This window comes from Hemibagrus wyckioides, linkage group LG25 (genome assembly GCF_019097595.1).
Source record: "Hemibagrus wyckioides isolate EC202008001 linkage group LG25, SWU_Hwy_1.0, whole genome shotgun sequence".
NCBI classification, from domain to species: Eukaryota; Metazoa; Chordata; class Actinopteri; order Siluriformes; family Bagridae; genus Hemibagrus; species Hemibagrus wyckioides.
In genome coordinates, this window is record NC_080734.1 from 750,892 (window position 1) to 773,275 (window position 22,384).

At 42.3% G+C, this 22,384-nt stretch overlaps 1 protein-coding gene across 1 annotated transcript in view; it reads right to left on the bottom strand.

The window, feature by feature from the left end:
* meis2b (Meis homeobox 2b) overlaps positions 1-22,384 on the bottom strand; it is a 28,293-nt gene that overhangs the window by 3,321 nt on the left and 2,588 nt on the right. The window contains exons 2-11 of the mRNA XM_058378812.1: positions 22,109-22,335; positions 20,064-20,205; positions 19,760-19,810; positions 18,871-18,921; positions 18,651-18,791; positions 13,156-13,270; positions 7,505-7,644; positions 7,124-7,200; positions 763-821; positions 1-36 (exon numbers count right to left, since the gene is read on the bottom strand). The exon at positions 1-36 is cut by the window's left edge and continues 54 nt beyond it. Coding sequence (XP_058234795.1) covers positions 1-36; positions 763-821; positions 7,124-7,200; positions 7,505-7,644; positions 13,156-13,270; positions 18,651-18,791; positions 18,871-18,921; positions 19,760-19,810; positions 20,064-20,205; positions 22,109-22,335 — 1,039 coding nt within the window. The remainder of the gene's footprint in view (positions 37-762; positions 822-7,123; positions 7,201-7,504; positions 7,645-13,155; positions 13,271-18,650; positions 18,792-18,870; positions 18,922-19,759; positions 19,811-20,063; positions 20,206-22,108; positions 22,336-22,384) is intronic.

Below are 22,384 nucleotides of genomic sequence, written 5' to 3' on the forward strand. Positions count from 1 at the left end.
TCTGAGCGTCTGGACTGAAGGGAGTTCCCTGACTCACTGCAGCACAAAACACAAACATTAAACAGCTTCATCATCTCCAAACGAACTCCAAACCTCAGCCCTCGTCTCTCAGCAACTCCACCAGCCTGAGGATGGAGATGTTTCTTATTCACAGATACTGAAATGAGGAAGCTACTGACTTCTGACTTCACTGAACATTTAATTTATCTTGGTTTCACGCTTTAAACTGAAGTACACACACACACACACACACACACACTGCTCCACTCGCTCTTCTGTAAGATCAGTGTCTGGAGTTTTAATGAAGAACATTAGCTGGCTCGTGGAGATGATGGAGTGGTGCAGCGCTGGAGGAGAGCAGCTTTGGTCTCAGTGTTTCAGTAGTAAATCCCTGGCTGTCGAAGTCCAGATCATCATGAAGAACCGAGTAATGAAGATGTTTTGTGTACTGAGGAAGTTCTACCTTGAGATGTTTTGAGAGTTCAGTCTGTTTTCATGGTGAAACAGATCACTGGGATTCTTCTCGACCTACATCACACAGTATCATCTGATATCTGAGTATTTTTACAGCTGTGTGTAGATCAGACTCAGATCTCAGCATCATTAAAGGACTTTAAATATCTTCTCAGGTCTGGGTGTGAATTCTGCTGCAGTTCCAGTGAAGAGCAAATTATAAAGCATGAAGCTTGTAAATTAGACCAAAATCTCTACACGAATGGACATGTGGGCGGAGTCTGGGTAAGTACAGGTGAGTCAGCGTACCTGCTCGGTTGGACTGGTCGATCATGGGCTGTACTATCCGCCTGCGTGCATTGATGAACCTGAAAACACAACAAACAACAACAGTAAACACACTGCAATAAACTAACTGCAATAAACACATTGTAATAAACACCAACAATAAACACACTGCAACAAACACCAACAATAAACACTACAACAAACACCAACAATAAACACACTACAACAAACACACTGCAACAAACACCAACAATAAACACACTACAACAAACACACTGCAACAAACACCAACAATAAACACTACAACAAACACCAACAATAAACACACTACAACAAACACACTGCAACAAACACCAACAATAAACACACTACAACAAACACACTGCAACAAACACCAACAATAAACACACTACAACAAACACCAACAATAAACACACTACAACAAACACACTACAACAAACACCAACAATAAACACACTACAACAAACACCAACAATAAACACACTACAACAAACACCAACAATAAACACACTACAACAAACACACTACAACAAACACCAACAATAAACACACTACAACAAACACACTGCAACAAACACCAACAATAAACACACTACAACAAACACCAACAATAAACACACTACAACAAACACACTACAACAAACACCAACAATAAACACACTACAACAAACACCAACAATAAACACACTACAACAAACACCAACAATAAACACACTACAACAAACACACTGCAACAAACACCAACAATAAACACACTGCAACAAACACCAACAATAAACATACTACAACAAACACCAACAATAAACACACTGCAACAAACACCAACAATAAACACACTACAACAAACACCAACAATAAACACACTACAACAAACAACAACAATAAACACACTACAACAAACACCAACAATAAACACACTACAACAAACACCAACAATAAACACACTACAACAAACAACAACAATAAACACACTACAACAAACACCAACAATAAACACACTACAACAAACACCAACAATAAACACACTACAACAAACACCAACAATAAACACACTACAACAAACACCAACAATAAACACACTACAACAAACACCAACAATAAACACACTACAACAAACACCAACAATAAACACACTACAACAAACACCAACAATAAACACACTACAACAAACACCAACAATAAACACACTACAACAAACACACTGCAACAAATGGGCACTTGCTGCAATAGGCCTTGCAACAAATGGGCACGCAACAATGCATATGAGCACAGTGACAGTAGACACCTGCAATGAGCACTGCAACAAATGGGCACGCACTTTTAATGAGCACTTGACAGTGGGCCTGCTGCAAACAGACCAACAATGACAATGGGCCGCGCTGCAATGGGCCTGACAATCGGCCTTGCAAAGCCAGGCCTTGACAATGGAGCCTGCTGCAATAGGCACCGACCAGTAGGCGCACGACAGACAAACGGCAATGGGCCTGCTGCAGTAGGCCTTGTGTCGGGCACTGCAATAGGCAACCCGACAATGGGCCTGCTGCAGCAGGCACCGACAAATGGGCCTGCTGCAACCAGGGCACCGACAATGGGCGCGCACAGCAGGCACTTGACAACATGGGCACTTGCTACAATAGGCAACCAACCAGATGAGGGCGCGCTACCCACCCGACCGGGCCGCAGAGCAGGTAAACACTGTGGGCGCCAGCAATGGGCGCTGACAGGCAGCCAACAATAGGCCGCGCTGCAAACAGGCCGCCAAAGCAGATGGGCCTGCTGCAAGCACAGGCCTTGACGTGGAGCAAACTTGCTGCAGCCAGACACTGGCGAATGGAGCACACTGTAGCCAGAGGGCCATGACAGTAGGCCTGCTTCACGGCGACTGCCCGACCCAGTGGAGCGCGCTGCAGCCAGGCGCCGACCAGATGGGCTGCTGCAGCCGGGCGCCCGACAGTGAGCGCGCACGAGCGGAGCTGCGCTGCGACAGGCACTTGACAGTGGGCGCGCGACCAGGCGTGACAATGGAGCGTGCTGCGAGCGGAGCGCCGACAGTAGACGCGCTGAAGACAGGCGCATAAGCAATGGAGCCGCACTGCAAACCAAAGGGCCCCGCGAGCAGTAAGGCGCCTTTCCATGACCAAAGGCCGCCCAAATAATAGCTGCCGCTCCCATGAGCAGACACCGATGGTGTTGCACTGCAATGAGGCCTTGACAGTGGGCCGCACTGCAGACAGGCATGAAATAAATGGGCGCACTGCACATAGACGCCAACCAATGGGTGCGCTACAATGAGCCTTGACAGTGGGCCGCACTGCAAACAGACACAGCGGTGATGGGCAACTGCTGCAGTGGGCCTTGACCGTGGGCGCTACAGCCAGACACCAGCCGATGGGCCTTGCTGCAATGGAGGCCTTGACAATGGGCACGCGCTGCAATAGGCCTGGCGAGTCGGCCACTTGCACTGCAGCAGACGCACTGCGAGCAGGCGCGACAGTAGGCGCGCTGCGGCAGACGCCAGGCGATGGAGCGTGCTGCAATGGGCACGCCAGGTGATGGGCTTGCGCTGCGACCAGACGCCAGTGATGGTGCGCTGCAATGGACGCCGACCAGTGGGCGTGCTGCAGTGGGCCTTGACAAATGGGCGCGGCGCGACAATGGGCGCCTGACAACAAATGGAGCGCGCTGCAGTGAGCGCCGACCGGGTGGTGCAGCAATGAGCCGCCGACAGTGGAGCGCGCTGCAGCCAGACGCGCTGACCGGGCGCCGACCAGTCAGGCGCGCTGCAGCCAGACACTGACGATGGCGCGCTGCGAATAGACGCCGACCGATGGGCCGCGCTGCAAACAGACGCGCTGCAATAGACCGCCGACGATGAGGGCGCGTACTCTGCAAACCAGGCCGCGCCGCCGACCGGGGCGCCAGGCGATGAGCGCTGCAAGCACGGGCGCCGACGATGGAGCGCTGCAGACCAGACGCGCTGCAGCCGAGCTGCCGACCAATGGAGCGCGCTGCGAATACCGGGCGCCCGACGATAGGCCGCGCTGCGAAAGCCGGGCAACCGACCAGTAAACGCGCTGCAACCAGACGCGCGCGCGACCAGGCGCCGACAGTGGGCGCGCGACGGGCCTTGACGATGGGCGTACTGCAAATGGGCGCCGACAATGGGCGCGCGACAGACTACATGACAATGAGCAACTGCAATAGGCCTGACAATAGGCATGCTACAATAGGCCTGACAATAAAACACACTGCATACATAAACACCAACAAATAAACACACTACAAACAAACACCAATACATCCAAAGCCATACCTGCAAACAAACACCAACAATAAACACACTACAATAAACACCAAATAATCGACACACTGCAACAAACAACCAAACAATAAATACACTGCAATGACACAATGTCAAACACACTGTAATAGACACCAATACAATAAACACACTACAAACAAACACTCAAACAAATAAACCTGCTGCAAACAAACAACAACAATAAACACACTACAACAAACACCAACAAATAGACACACTACAATGGACACCAACAAATAAAACTACCAACTACAATAGGCATAAACAACAAACACCAACAAATAGAACACTACCCTTGCTCTTGACAGAGCCACCAACTCAAATCAGCACTACAACAAACACCAACAATAAAACACACTGCAACAACACCAACAATAAACACACTACAAACAAACACCAATAATAAACACACTGCAACAAACACCAACAATAAACACACTACAACAAACACCAACAATAAACACACTGCAACAAACACCAACAATAAACACACTACAACAAACACCAACAATAAACACACTGCAACAAACACCAACAATAAACACACTACAACAAACACCAACAATAAACACCAACAACAAACACCAACAACAAACACCAACAATAAACACACTGCAACAAACACCAACAAATGGCTTGCACTTACAACAAACATGACAATGGGCACGCTGCAAACAGGCTCAATAACAAACCTCCAAACAATGGAAACACTGCAAAGCAAGAGCCTTGACAATGAAACACGCACCACAATGACATGACAATAAACACCAACAACAAAGGCACCAAGCAATGAGCATGACAATAAACACCAAGCCATAGCTGGACATGTTGCCCCACTTACCCCCAGATGACCCCCCCCCAACCTGGACAGTCACTTCCACATTCTAAATTGCACTACTGTTCATTCAAACTCACACTTTTGTACACAATACTTCTCTCATTCCAGATTGTGTACACACCTCTCACCTGTATTTATGTTACAGTCACGCTCACTTTTACATTTTATTGCACTTCTTCTCACGCAAGTCACTTTATACAGTATTTATTTAACTTATTCTAGCTCTTTTCTAAAATTGTGTATATTTGTACAGACATTTCATACCTGTGTATATGTTCACACCTGACACCAAGACAAATTCCTAGTACTGTAAAGTGCTCTGTGCTGACCCTTTGCTGTACCTGGCAATAAAACTTTTTCTGATTCTGATTGTTGATAAACACACTGTAATAAACACCAACACTAAACATACTATAATAAACACACTGTAATAAACACACTGTAATAAACACACTGTAATAAACATACTATAATAAACACACTGTAATAAACACACTGTAATAAACACACTGTAATAAACACCAACACTAAACATACTATAATAAACACACTGTAATAAACACACTGTAATAAACACACTGTAATAAACATACTATAATAAACACACTGTAATAAACACACTGTAATAAACACACTGTAATAAACACCAACACTAAACATACTATACTAAACACACTGTAATAAACACACTGTAATAAACACCAGCTTCAACTACAATGATACTATAATAAACACACTGTAATAAACATACTGTAATAAACACACTGTAATAAACATACTATAATAAACACACTGTAATAAACACACTGTAATAAACACACTGTAATAAACACCAACACTAAACATACTATAATAAACACACTGTAATAAACACACTGTAATAAACACCAACACTAAACATACTATAATAAACACACTGTAATAAACACACTGTAATAAACACACTGTAATAAACACACTGTAATAAACACACTGTAATAAACACCAACACTAAACATACTATAATAAACACACTGTAATAAACACACTGTAATAAAGCTTACCAACACTAAACATACTATGCACAAACACACTGTAATAAACACACTGTAATAAACACACTGTAATAAACACCAACACTAAACATACTATAATAAACACACTGTAATAAACATACTGTAATAAACACACTGTAATAAACATACTATAATAAACACACTGTAATAAACACACTGTAATAAACACCAACACTAAACATACTATAATAAACACACTGTAATAAACACACTGTAATAAACACACTGTAATAAACACCAACACTAAACATACTATAATAAACACACTGTAATAAACACACTGTAATAAACACCAACACTAAACATACTATAATAAACACACTGTAATAAACACACTGTAATAAACACACTGTAATAAACACCAACACTAAACATACTATAATAAACACACTGTAATAAACATACTGTAATAAACACACTGTAATAAACACACTGCACTGAACACCATCAATAAAGATCTTCCTGAAGGAATACGCCGGTCTTTAACCCCGCTCAGACTAACTGACGTGACGTCCATCAACACATTCTTTACAGACTCTAATAAAATTAAAACTAGAGCAATGTGTGAGACACAATCTGGCAACCCAGCAGTCCTTCTCTGTTAATGTGTTTAGAATAGAGTCTGTGGCATGACAGGGCGGAGTGTAACGACTCTCTACAGGACCGTGATTATTGCAGAGTGCTGATGGTGTTGGAGTGGAATAATGAGATGGTCTGTAATCTGCCTCTGATTTATGACTTCATTATAAACTCTAATTATAAACCCAATCTCTCTAATTCAATTACAGCTTCATGTGTTCACATAAACAGAACCCTAATATTCCCCATAAGCATGAGGACGCCCCGCCCAGAGGAACACTTGCTCCTGCACTCCTCCTCTGCTCTCTTGTTCTTTATCTTACTCCAGCTTTTCGTTTTCCTTCCTTCCATTCTTTTATTCTTTCTTTCTTACTTTATCTTTTATTCATTTCTTCCTTCTCCCACTTCCCAATTCTTTCTTTCTTTCTTTCTTTCTTTCTTTCTTTCTTTCTTTCTTTCTTTCTTTCTTGTGCATTATAATATGGTGAACAAAGTGTGGTTTTGGACACAGAGCTATTATTAAAGTAGTCACGGGCAGTCAGAGGTCAGAGGTCAGAGGTCACTTACCAGTTATTCACTTGTAAGATGGTGAGTCCTGTGTCCTGAGCGAGCTGCTTCTTCTGCTCTTCTGATGGATAAGGATGCTGAAGAAAGACAGAAAGAGGAAGAAACCAGGGAGGAGAGAGAGAGAGAGAGAGAGAGAGAGGGAGAGAGAGAGAGAGAGAGAGAGAGGGAGGGAGAGAGTGAGAGAGAGAGAGGGAGGGAGACAGACAGACAGCTTGGTATTAGCTCTCTCTGAATGGCTGAAGTCATTTTAGAGGTGCCAAAACAAAACAAAGCAAAAAAACGAGAGATCAGTTTAGAGAAGGAACGTGTGGATCAGTGATGTTCTCAAGCAGTGATGTTCTTGAGCAATGAGGATCTCAAGCAGTGAGGTTCTCTTCTTACTGTGAGGTGCTGGAATAGCCACGCCCTCATGATGTTAGTTGCTACTTTAGGAAAAATCCCTCGTTTCTTCTGTCGCTTCTTATCAGAGTCATCCTCATCACCTGTTCCTGGAGAAGCCAGACTGCTCTCCAGACCATCCCCTGAACCAGAGAGAGAGAGAGAGAGAGAGAGAGAGAGAGAAAGAGACGGAGAGAGAGAGAGAGAGAGAGAGAGAGAGAGAGAGAAAGAGACGGAGAGAGAGAGAGAGAGAGAGAGAGAGAGAGAGAAAGAGACGGAGAGAGAGAGAGAGAGAGAGGGAGACAGAGAGAGAGAGAGAGAGGGAGACAGAGAGAGAGAGAGAGAGGGAGACAGAGAGAGAGAGAGAGAGAGAGAGAGAGGTGGGGGGATTATTCTAGTATTCCACAGCTTCTCTCTTCATGACTCTGAGATTAAACTGTCTGCAGATGACCAGCTCCTCCTGACCCTCAGATCTCAGGGTCTACAGCCAAATCTGGACCCCCTGCAGAACTTCAGTCCTGGACCCTGAGCTCAGAAACGCCACTGATCTCTTTCATTAGTGCCAATTGTACAGAGTTCCAGCTGCTGGTACACACGAAGACCCACAGAATGAAGTCACTTCCTGTTGCCTGCTTTTGTTTAGATTTGTATGGGACATTCCCCCCCCAGCCCCCGCCCCCACACCCGAACCCCAAACACACACACACACACAACTTATTGAAGAATTTACTAGACAATTGTGACTTCTTAGTGACCTTTGACCTTTCCAAGTCTGAAAAGTGTTTTTAAAAAGTTTTTTTCTGAGGTGAGAAGGTCACATGACCTCACACATCCCCTGCTGTTGTAAAAAAAAGCTTAATGTGGACAAAAGATATCCCAGCATGCTCTTCCACACACACACACACACACACACTGTTTTTCATGACAGATCATCCAGATTTACTTCAGTTTGGTATAAAACAATTCCAATAAACATTTTATAAATATTATAAAGTTTATCTTTATAAACTAATGTCACAGAGCTGACAGTGAAGTGTAGAGCTTTTAGAAAGTGGAGCTTCTTCACTGGATGGAGACGGAAATCCTCAGAAATTAGAGAATTTATCATTTAGACTCTTCATTAAAAATAGACATGTACTGCATATAAACACCCTGTCTGTCTGTCTGTCTGTCTGTCTTTCATATCCCTCTGTCTGTCTGTCTGTCTGTCTGTCTTTCATATCCCTCTGTCTGTCTGTCTGTCTGTCTGTCTGTCTGTCTTTCATATCCCTCTGTCTGTCTGTCTGTCTGTCTGTCTTTCCTGCTCCCTCCCTTTCGTTCTGTCTGTCTGTCTGTCTCGTCTGTCTGTCTGTCTTTCATATCCCTCTAAGTCTCGTCTGTCTGTCTGTCTGTCTTTTCATATCCCTCTTGTCTCGTCTGTCTCCGTCTGTCTGTCTTCGTCTCTTCCTTATCCCTCTGTTCATCTGGTCTGTCTGTCTGTCTTTCATATCCCTCTGTCTGTCTGTCTGTCTGTCTGTCTGTCTGTCTGTCTTTCATATCCCTCTGTCTGTCTGTCTGTCTGTCTGTCTGTCTTTCATATCCCTCTGTCTGTCTGTCTGTCTGTCTGTCTTTCATATCCCTCTGTCTGTCTGTCTGTCTGTCTGTCTTTCATATCCCTCTGTCTGTCTGTCTGTCTGTCTGTCTGTCTTTCATATCCCTCTGTCTGTCTGTCTGTCTGTCTGTCTGTCTTTCATATCCCTCTGTCTGTCTGTCTGTCTGTCTGTCTGTCTTTCATATCCCTCTGTCTGTCTGTCTGTCTGTCTGTCTGTCTTTCATATCCCTCTGTCTGTCTGTCTGTCTCGTCTGTCTGTTCTTTCATATCCCTCTCGTCTGTCTACATTGTCCTGTCTCGTCTGTCTGTTTCCGCCATATCCCTCTGTCTGTCTGTCTGTCTGTCTGTCTCCCTGTCTGTCTATCTTTCTGTGTGTCTCTAGCATGTCTCTCTTGAACATAGTTTACTGTAATATCTGAATTAATTATCTGTTTGTTTAAATGTTAAATGTAAATAATAAACAGCTGCATTAATTAATTAACATTAATAATCCACATGAACACAGGGTTGAGAATCAGCATTTAAATTCATTCATTAATATTCTGACTATAATTCAAAATTCTAAATCTGCCACAAATGTCCAGTCATCACTGTCTGATATCACAACAGAAACCTGCTAAAGTCTCTAACACATCTGAACATACTGACAGTAGAGATGGTTTAATAATAAGAGAGACCAGAGAGAATAAACACAGAGAGACCAGAGAGAATAAACACAGAGAGCCCAGAGAGAATAAACACAGAGAGACCAGAGAGAATAAACACAGAGAGAATAAACAGAGAGAGACCAGAGAGAATAAACACAGAGAGCCCAGAGAGAATAAACACAGAGAGACCAGAGAGAATAAACACAGAGAGAATAAACAGAGAGAGACCAGAGAGAATAAACACAGAGAGACCAGAGAGAATAAACACAGAGAGAATAAACACAGAGAGACCAGAGAGAATAAACACAGAGAGACCAGAGAGAATAAACACAGAGAGAATAAACACAGAGAGAATAAACACAGAGAGACCAGAGAGAATAAACACAGAGAGAATAAACAGAGAGAGACCAGAGAGAATAAACACAGAGAGACCAGAGAGAATAAACACAGAGAGAATAAACACAGAGAGAATAAACACAGAGAGACCAGAGAGAATAAACACAGAGAGACCAGAGAGAATAAACACAGAGACATTTTGTCATTCTTTCATTGTCTTGCAAACCCCCCCCCCCGTCTCTCTCTCTTAAAAGACTCTTGAAGATGTTTTACTGCTCAAAACCTTTCACTTACAGGAATAAACACTTCCTCAAAGTACATTTACACAAACACTATTAGAGTTACACACAAAAATACACACACAAACACACACACACAAACACACACACACACACACACACAAAAATACACACAAAAATACACACACACAAACACACACAAAAATACACACACACAAAACACACAAAAACACACACAAAAACACACACAAACACACAAAAATAAACACACAAAAATAAACACACAAAAATACACACACACAAAAATAAACACACAAAAACACACACAAAAATAAACACACAAAAACACACAAACACACACACAAACACACAAAAATAAACACACAAAAACACACACTAGTACAAAAGTGCACACAAAATGGGCCGCACAAGGAGCACACTGGACACACACTGGGCCACAAACACAAGGGATACAATACGCACAGAATGGGCCACCTGAAGAATGCACGCACACAGAGCACACTGAGCCTGCACAAGAATGCCTCAGAACACACACAAACACACAAGAATAAACACTGAAACACTAGACACACAAAAATACACACACAGCTGAGATCAGACCACACAAAAACACGCACTGAGACACACCTGCAAAAAGTCTGCACACACTGAGCCTTGCCTAGAATACACACACACTCGAGCCTGGAGTGCCTGAGAACTACACACAAACACACAAAGATAGTAAACACACAAGAGCACACACACCTAGACACACACACTAGACACCTGAGAAATACTGCCTGAGAAATCAGGCCACAATAAAGACACACTAGACCTGCAGGCACAAACACACAAAGAGATACACACCCTAGGAATACACTAAGAGAACACACACAAGAGACACACAAGACACTGAGATGCCTGAGATAAACACACTGAGATGCCTTACACTCAAAGTCTTGCACACTACACAAAACACACCTAAGAGATAGGACCCAATACAAAAAGTACTACTACTACTACACCTGAGACACACACTAGAATGCGACCACCTGAAGACACTTGCCTAGTCTGAGATACTGCACACAGAATGGGTGCAAACACACAAAAAAAAACACACACAAAACACTGAGTCTGCACGCACAAAGAGATAAAACACACTAAAGATGTCTCACACAAAACACACACTGAGCACACCTGAGATGGGCCACAAAGAACACACACCTGAGTACACACAGACACACAAGAATGCACACTGAAAATGGGCACACAAAGAGTGCCACACAAAGACACACACACACACACACTGAGCCATAGTCTGCCTTTCACAGTACAAAAACACACACACAAAAACACTGCTGGAGCACACAGAACACACTGAACAACACACACACACACAAACACACACAAAAATAAACACACACACACAAAACACTCACAGAAACACTGCACAAGAACACACTTGCACAAAGACACACAAGAACACTGAGGAGTCTGCACACTGGGCACACTGAAATGAGAGCCACCTGAGAATCGACACTGAGAGTCTGCACACTGAGACACACACACAACACACTGAGCCTGCCACCAAACACTGAGCCACCTGAGAGTCACACACACTAGAACACACACACACCACCCCTGAGCCACACTAAAGTACACACACACTACCTCGAGACACACACTGAGAACACACACTGAACACACACACACACCAAACACTGGGCCACCTAGAGTCTTACACACCACCTAAACACACCTAAGAATACACACACACAGGCTCTGCCCTAAGAAATCTGCCACACTAGAACCACACTGAGGCCTGGACACACCTAGGGTGCACACACACAAAAACACACACTGAAACACTGAAAATGCCACCTCACAGAGATAGACCCTGACAAAACACTTGCACTTGCCTGAGAGATGTGCACAGATGTAATGCACACACAAACACACAGACACACTGGGCCACAGATAGATGCTGCACACACACAAAAATGCCTTGCATGAGGCACAGATGCCACGCACAGGAGCCTGGGATGCCACCCAGGACACTGAGATACTTGCACACAAGAACTGCATGCGCACACAGAGACATGCCTGAAGATGCACACAGACACACAACACACACCTACAAAACTGCCTGAGAATACGCACTCACTGAGATAGACCCACGCAATAGAAACACTTGCCTGAGAACATACACAAAAATACACACACAAAACACAAAAACACACACACACACAAAAACACACACACACACAAACACAGACAAATACACACATACACAAATACACACACAGACACAAAAATACACACACAAAAACACAAAAATACACAGACACAAAAATACACACACAAAAACACATACACACACAAAAACATACACAAAAATACACACAAACACACAAATACACACACAAAACACACAAAAACACACACACACACACACAAAAACATACACAAAAATACACACACAAAACACACAAAAACACACACACACACAAAAACACACAAACACAGACAAATACACACACACACAAATACACACACAAAAACAGAAAAATACACACTCACAAAAATAAACACACAAAAATACACACACACAAAAATACACACACACAAAAATACACACAAACACACAAATACACACACACAAAACACACAAAAATAAACACACAAATACACACATAAAGACATTTATTAGTATTTTTTAATTAAAAAAATACCCAATAAAGTTTGTAAAGGGAAAAATTATATTATTTTAAACCATTTTTAAGGGAATATTCAGCCCTGAGATTTAATTGTAATAAATAAAATGAATGATTTTTTTCTCACCCAGGTCACTGCTGTTGTCTCCGCTGTGAGAGACGTGTCCTCCGCTGGACGGTCCAGGAGTACCGATGGACGGAGTGGAGCGATTATCATCTAAATCTCTCCATGACGCTGTGTTCTGTTTAACAAAATCAATCAATAAACTATTACAGTCAATAACACTGATTCAACACACACACACACACACACACACAACACACATACACACACAACATAACACACATACACACACAACATAACACACATACACACACAACACAACACATACACATGTCAAATATAACAGCCTGACACACATACAACACTGGCCTGACACATACACACACAGCCTGCTGCACATACACTAGCACTAGCCAACACACATACACACACTGAGCCTAGCCTATACACACACAACACTAACACACATACACACAGCAACACAAACACAACACACACACACACAAGCACTAGCCTAAGCCACACATACTACACACACACTAACACACATGCACACACTAGCCACACACTGACACAACACTAGCCTGTCCCACCCTAGCACACAGCAACACACTGGCCTGAGCCACACACACTGAGCCCCCACTTGCCCCCTGCCCTGTCTACCTGCAGCTCTCCCACATACATACACCCACACAACACACTGTCTACACACAACTAGCCACCTAACACACACAACACTGACACACTAATACACACCCACACTAGCCACCACAATAACACAACACACACACACTAGCCTAATACACATCAAACACACACAACACCATACATGCACACTAGCAACACTAGGAGCCTGCCACACAACACTGACCTGAGCCACATACACACACAACACAACACTGCATACACTGTACACTGGCCTGACACTGCATGCCCTCGAGACACCCTGTCTACACACCCATACACACACTGACACATGTCCTACTGACACAACACACACACACACACAACACACTTCTGTCTCCCCTAGAGACACAAATGCACACACAACTGCCACCTTATGACACTGACACTGCCACACTGACTACACACATACACACACACTGAGTACACACACACACTGACACAAACTGACCACATGCACATGCACAACACTGACCCTGTGTATGTCACACCTGACAACACATAGTGTGTCTTTACACACACACACCTAGAATACACATCTACACACCTGACACTGAGACACATGTCTGCCTTACATCCTGATCTGTCTGCACACATACACACAAACACACATACACACACACACAACTGAAACACATATACACACACAACTGGCACACACACACTGACACACTAGCACAACACAACACACACTGACACAACTGAGCTAGCCACCTGTCACCTGCCACATGCACACACATGACACACACAACACACTAGCCTGACAACACAACTAGCCCATACACACACACAAACACACACACACTGTACACACACACACACAACACACACACAACACTGCCCCTGTCTGCCTGGCCACACACATACACACCCACACAACACACACACGCGCCTCAGGCCACCACCACCACACAGCCACCACATACACACACCTAGCCACACATGCACAGCCACACAATGACACACCTGACCACACATGCCACACACAACTGACACACACACACTAGCCACACACACACTAGCCACAATACATACCCCCCTGAGCTAAATTGTGCCACTAGACACACAACATGTTCTGACACATGCCACACACACACTAACCACCTGTCTCCCCCCTGCCACACACACACACTAACCACATACACACTAACCACACACACATAACACTGACACACACAATACACCTAACACTGCCTGTCTACATACACACAACTAGCCACCACAACACTGCCACACATACACTGACACAACACACTAGACACTAGCCACATGCCACAACACTAATACACACAACTGACACTAGGGATGAGCCATTACATGATCAGTCCATATTTAAGAAAGGAGTGCAACCATGTCTACTTCTAAGAAACAAGCCCCGCCTTCCAGGATCTGTAAAGATACACACCCTCTTTGCTGAGGCTTACAATGAGATGGGGATAGATGTGAGTGTAGGGTGTTTAATTCACCATTCTGTCCATCTGGAACACGAGCAGTAATGTGATGAAAGAGCAGAAAAAAATATTAAAGTGAAAAAGAAAGAAAAAATAAAGAAAAAATAAGAAAATAAATTTTATATCTATCTATCAGGTAGAAAAAATACAGAGGGGTTTAAAACAATCTAGAAAGAAATTCGAAGCAGTTTCTTTAAAAAAAATAAACTGAGAAAAATTTGAGCAGAAAATAAAGAAAAAATCGACTGATGAAGAAACAGCGACGTGTCGGTCATTTAACTTAAATAAAAATAAATAAAAATAAATAAAAGACTAGCAAAAACTGATGCAGGTCCAGCAAGTGCGTGTGTGAATGTGTGTGTGTGTGTGTGTGTGTGTGCGCTAGAGGATGTGTCAGGGTCTCTTTATATCCTCAATACACACACACACACACACACACTTCAACACACACACTAAGGAGAAACGGGCAAAAGACAAACCCTTGAGCGTCAGCTGTTTGCCTGATGGTGTTCAGATAAAGAGCTAAACACACACACACACACACACACACACACACACACACTCCTGAAATAATCCACACTAACAATACAGCCACTCAGTGTTTAATCATTAAGGACACACAGCAGTTATTCTGTGTTTGTGTGTGTGTGTGTGTGTCTTTTTCATCCAATACGCATTACTCTCTATCTATCTATCTATCTATCTATCTATCTATCTATCTATCTATCTATCTATCTACAGTAGATGTAGAATGAAGTACAACCCATCCTCAGGTTAGAGGTCAGTATGAAACTTAATACACAGAATGTTTGATTTCCTGGTCAGTAGCAGAAATTAATTTCAGGGGTTCTGAGGTAAATGAAGCCAGCGCAGGATGTGATCATACAGCAACATACAGTGTAATGAATATTAATGGCGGCGATGCGCTCGTGTGAATCCTGCTGGATGTCCGACAGCAGCGATAACACAAATTATATTTAATCATTTAAGGAACATTAGCCACTCTCACCTTATCATTAACACTACTGGAAATACCTGCATGACACGCCCACTAAACACTGTTCAAATGAGATACTAGTAGTAAAAAAAAAATAAATAAATAAATATATACAGTATATAGATAATACACACTGTTCATACTGATGGTGTGTTCTCATAATACACACTGTTCATACTGATGGTGTGTTCTCATAATACACACTGTTCATACTGATGGTGTGTTCTCATAATACACACTGTTCATACTGATGGTGTGTTCTCATAATACACACTGTTCATACTGATGGTGTGTTCTCATAATACACACTGTTCATACTGATGGTGTGTTCTCATAATACACACTGTTGCATGTGATATTCTACTGTATAAACTGTGAAATTACAATAATTATAATCCTGTGCAATACAAGAGTGTGTGTTTTTATGACATTATTATTATTGTTATTCTTATTTTTCTTCTGTATTTATATAGATTTTTTTTTATCTTTCTGCTTCATATTTGTACATTTTGTTCTTTTGCTGCTGCTGTAACGTGGAAATCTGATTGAAATAAAACCAAAATAAAATAAAAACTAAAGGGAGTGAGTTTCCTGTCTGAGCTGATCATAGAATCATCATATAATTAATAGTGTCCCGCTCTGTCTCTGAAGGACAGTTATATACCCTCTGTTTCTGTGTGTGTGTGTGTTTCCTCTGTGCCCCCCCCCACTGTGTCTCTCTCACTAAACACTTACACCTCAGAGACAAAGACACATTGACATGCTAATCATTAGAGCTAACACAAGAACAACGTCACAGCCTGATCCTGTCTACCAGCTGTCCTTCCCACTGCCTTCATCCTCATCATCATCATCATCATCATCATCATCATCATCAGCTCCATTTTTATAGCTTCTGTGTCTTAAACAATAAATAAATCCATCTTCCTTATTTAAAACTTTACGAAAGCGAACTGGGATTAAAGCATCACAGAGGAATCCACATCGGTATCTAGTGAAGATCAAGTTAGGAAATTATTTTTTAGTGAATAAATGTAAAATATTATGCAGAAAATTCAGGCTATTAAATGAAACCTAGACAATGTGATATGTTTATAAATAATATGATTAAATCAGCAGTTACATCATTTACTCTCTTCAAGAATTTCCTCTTCAAAATCATCAGTCTGTGTACTAGATCTCTGAAGAGCCTACATGTTTCTTAAAACTAATAACACCAGTAGATTCCACTCCTCTCCATAGCATTGGCTATCTATCTAAATGTTTTAAGCTACCTGTTATCAAAACCGGACCTCGACCCCTGTCAGCTGTCCAACTACAGACCGATATCAAACCTGCCCTTTATCTCCAAGATCCTAGAAAAGGCTGTAGCACAGCAGTTCTGTTCAGACCTGCATAGAAATAACATTTATGAAATGTATCAGTCAGGATTTAGGCCTCATCATAGCACAGAGACAGCACTGGTTAAAGTGGTCAATGACCTGTTACTGACCTCTGATCAGGGTTGTGTCTCCCTACTGGTGTTACTGGATCTTAGTGCAGCTTTTGACACCAATATGATGTCACTTCATGATGCAGAGAAACTAGTTCATGCTTTTGTTACCTCTAGGTTGGATTATTGTAATGTCTTACTGTCTGGATGTTCCAGTAGGAGCAGAAACAAGCTCCAGTTAGTCCAGAATGCAGCAGCTAGAGTCCTAACTAGAACCAGAAGATATGAACACATCACTCCTATTTTAGCCACACTACATTGGCTCCCAGTCAGATTTCACATTTATAGAGTGTTTGGAGTACTGGGATGTTTGGATCTTTGCCAGATGCTTTATATCCCATTAAGCCTTCGTGTCTGTCTCACCTTTTAGTTATGATGTCCTAGCTAGTCTTGTCGGAGTCCCTGCCTGCACTTTAGACATAATCTACATTGTCTTTATCCATCACATGATCACAAGCATACTTAATATTCTCTCTCTCTCTCTCTCTCTCTCTGACTGGTGATGTTCTTCTGATGAAGACAGACCTGTATGACCAGTCTACATTCAAGTATCTCATTATCAAGGACTTTGGTTTAATACTATAGACTTTCTTATAATAAATTTCTTACTCTATTGATACTCAATATCCTTTAAACACCTGTAATGCTGTAGTATACTCTCACCTCTGGGATTAAAATTTAACTTTTCATGTAAACTTTATATTCCAATCTCTATAATGCTGGCTTGTGGCTGTGTTAATTAAGTTCAAATCATCATCATCATCTTCATCATCATCATCATCATCATCAATTATTACTCTTATCATGAAAGGGCCAGGTCAGAGGAGTTCACCCTATAGTATATTCCTCCATTCCTGAGGAGTGAATATGTAGGTACACAGTAGGGTATAAAAGATGGTTAATAATCACCACATCAATAAAAATCAAAACTTACGTGATCTGATAGATGTGTAGACGTTAGGTCATCAAAATCAGCCTTGCATCCATCCCGATCATCAATAACCAGGTCAATTGGCATTTTTCCTTTCAGACAGCTAATGTAGCGATGACAAAAATTATCACACAGCTCATGGACCTGAAACCAACACCAACATCATGATGAGATGATAAACAATGCTCTCTTTCATCACGACTGCAGATTAGCTTTAATTTACCTTCTCCAACTCGAGCAGATGAAATCTTAATACTTGTATTGCTTGAATCATCTGGAAGAAAGAAAGAAAGAAAGAAAGAAAGAAAGAAAGAAAGAAAGAAAGAAAGAAAGAAAGAAAGAAAGAAATGGATTGTTGTTTTACAAGACCTACAACAACAGCAGGAACGTCATCTATCAGCTGGAACAAACAAATCTCTCACAAATTCATCTGCTCGTTTACCACAAGTGTATGTTCTGTAATAATGCATTAAAATAAGGTTCCTCAGTGGTTCTTTATGGGTGGAGTGTATAAATAAGAGTCCCTCACTTCCTTAAAGATTTGTGTGTGGAACCCTCACAATGTTTGTTTCAATGTTGTAATGTTTGTTCTACATTGAAGCTTTAACAGTTCCTTCGGAGAACCAGCTCAGGAACAAATAAAGGTTCTAAATGATCTAAAAGTGATAAAGTTTTCAGTGTTTATATAATATAACTCTGATGATCCGCCAAGCTGCCACCGTTGGGGCCTTGAGCAAGGCCCCCAACCCACCCTGCTCCAGGGGTGCTGTATCATGGCTGACCCTGCACTCTGACCCCAACCCCCAAGGACTGGATATGAGATGAAAGAATTTCACTGTTCTGTAATGTATATTTGACAAATAAAGACTACTTAACTTAATGTAATATATTGGTTTGTAGTAAATAATAATAATAATAATAATAATAATAGAATGAGAATGTGTGTGTGCCCTGTGATTTGTTGGCATTCCATCCAGGGTGTACGCAGGCACCACAGGCTCCCCGTGACCCGAGATAAGTGGTACAGACAATGAAATGAAAATGAAAAAAAAAAAAAATTATAATCTCAGTTACAGGTAAAATGCGATATTTCTGAATGTTGTCTCGCTCACCAGATTGTCCAATTCAGGATTGGATGAGAATATCGGATTCTCTGCTCGGATCTAAACAACAAACACACAAAGAAACAAACAGATAAATACGATCCTGATGTTATTCACAGGTCCAGGGTTAGATCAGTGTTAATGTATCAACAATGCTTTCATTAATAAATTCAGTTCAGGAGATATTCTGAAGACATGCTGAACATCTGGAGCAGTAATGAGATCCAGAGTGAGGAACATGCTGGTGATTATATTGTTAAACAGATTCTCTGATAGATTATCATTAATGGATAAATGAGGTTGATTATCAAACCTGTTTGGCAAACACAGTGATGTCTTCGTTAAAGGAGTCTGATGAGCAGACGTCTCCCCCGGCCCCGCCCGGCTCCCGCGGCGTACACGTTGCTAACTCACACTTCTCAAACACCAAAGCCAGTAACGGGAACAGAGGATGACTGGGGATCCAGAGAAACACAGACGTCCTGATTCACATCCACATGGCTGCATTAAAGACCTCATCCAACGTTTCTGCTCATCTTCATCACTCCGAGTGTCAGTGTCAGTGAATCTCAGAGTATCGCTAGTTAAGCTTCTAAATAAGTTTTACTTAAGAATGTAAAGATTAATTTGCAAATTAATAATTGCAATACTGAAACACTTTGGTAATTGAAACATTGTAAAACTGCAGGATCACATCAATATTCAGCACTAACAAATCTCATCTTCACTGACTGTTGAATTCTGGATTCTGATTGGTCAGAAGGTGTTGATTAACTTTCTGTAATTACATATAGAAGATAGTGTGTATTTATGGAAGGAGTCTCTAGTGTCAGTGTCATGGAGGAAGATGATGAGGAGATGGATGATGAGGAGACGGATGATGAGATGGATGACGATGAGGAAGATGATGAATAGATGGATGAGGAGGAGACGGATGATGAGGAGATGGATGACGATGATGAGGAGATAGATAATGAGGAGGAGGCAAATGATGAGGAAGAGGAAGATAATGATTAGAGAGATGATGAGAAGGAAGATGAGGAGGAGGAGGAAGATGATGATGAGGAAGATGATGATGAGGAGACAAATGATGAGCAGGTAGAAGATGAGGAGATAGATGATGAGGAAGATGATGAGGAGGTAGATGATAAGAAGAGAGATAAGGAGGAGACAAATGATGATGATGAGGAAGATGATGAGGAGGTAAATGATGAGGAAGAGGAAGATAATAATTAGAGAGATGATGAGGAGATAGGTAATTAGGAAGTAGATAATGAAGATAGAGATGATGAGATGAATCCCACTGCATATTTTCTAACACAATAAAGACTTAAAAATTAAAGAAAGCAATCTGTCTCACAGGGTAAACGCTGATGTAAACACAGGGGTTAACACTGGGGTACACACTGGGGTAAATACTGGGTAAACACTGGGGTACACACTGGGGTAAATACTGGGTAAACACTGGGGTACACACTGGGGTAAATACTGGGTAAACACTGGGGTACACACTGGGGTAAATACTAAGGTAAACACTGGGGTACACACTAAGGTAAACAATGGGGTACACACTGGGGTAAATACTGGGTAAACACTGGGGTACACACTGGGGTAAATACTAAGGTAAACACTGGGGTACACACTGGGGTAAATACTGGGTAAACACTGGGGTACACACTGGGGTAAATACTAAGGTAAACACTGGGGTACACACTGGGGTAAATACTGGGTAAACACTGGGGTACACACTGGGGTAAATACTAAGGTAAACACTGGGGTACACACTAAGGTAAACACTGGGGTACACACTGGGGTAAATACTGGGTAAACACTGGGGTACACACTGGGGTAAATACTAAGGTAAACACTGGGGTACACACTGGGGTAAATACTGGGTAAACACTGGGGTACACACTGGGGTAAATACTAAGGTAAACACTGGGGTACACACTGGGGTAAATACTGGGTAAACACTGGGGTACACACTGGGGTAAATACTAAGGTAAACACTGGGGTACACACTGGGGTAAATACTGGGTAAACACTGGGGTACACACTGGGGTAAATACTAAGGTAAACACTGGGGTACACACTGGGGTAAATACTGGGTAAACACTGGGGTACACACTGGGGTAAATACTGGGTAAACACTGGGGTACACACTGGGGTAAATACTGGGTAAACACTGGGGTACACACTGGGGTAAATACTAAGGTAAACACTGGGGTACACACTGGGGTAAATACTGGGTAAACACTGGGGTACACACTGGGGTAAATACTAAGGTAAACACTGGGGTACACACTGGGGTAAATACTAAGGTAAACACTGGGGTAAACAGAATGATGCTAATTTTACCCGTAAATCTGATCCTTGTCTCTTTTGAGTCCGTCATTAGCGCCCATGATGCCCGCCATGAGCCCATGTGATGTGACGTATGGCTGATTGGTGTGAGGAGGAGGAGGAGGAGGAGGAGGAGGAGCATGGTTCAGGTGGTGATGTGTGTGTGGGTCTCCGTACACGCCCACACCCACGCCCACACCCACGCCCTCCATCATGCTGCTGTAATGCGCTAAGTCTTCATACTGAAAGCAAGAGGATTGAACATGTGAAGAGTTCCACACCTCAGAGACA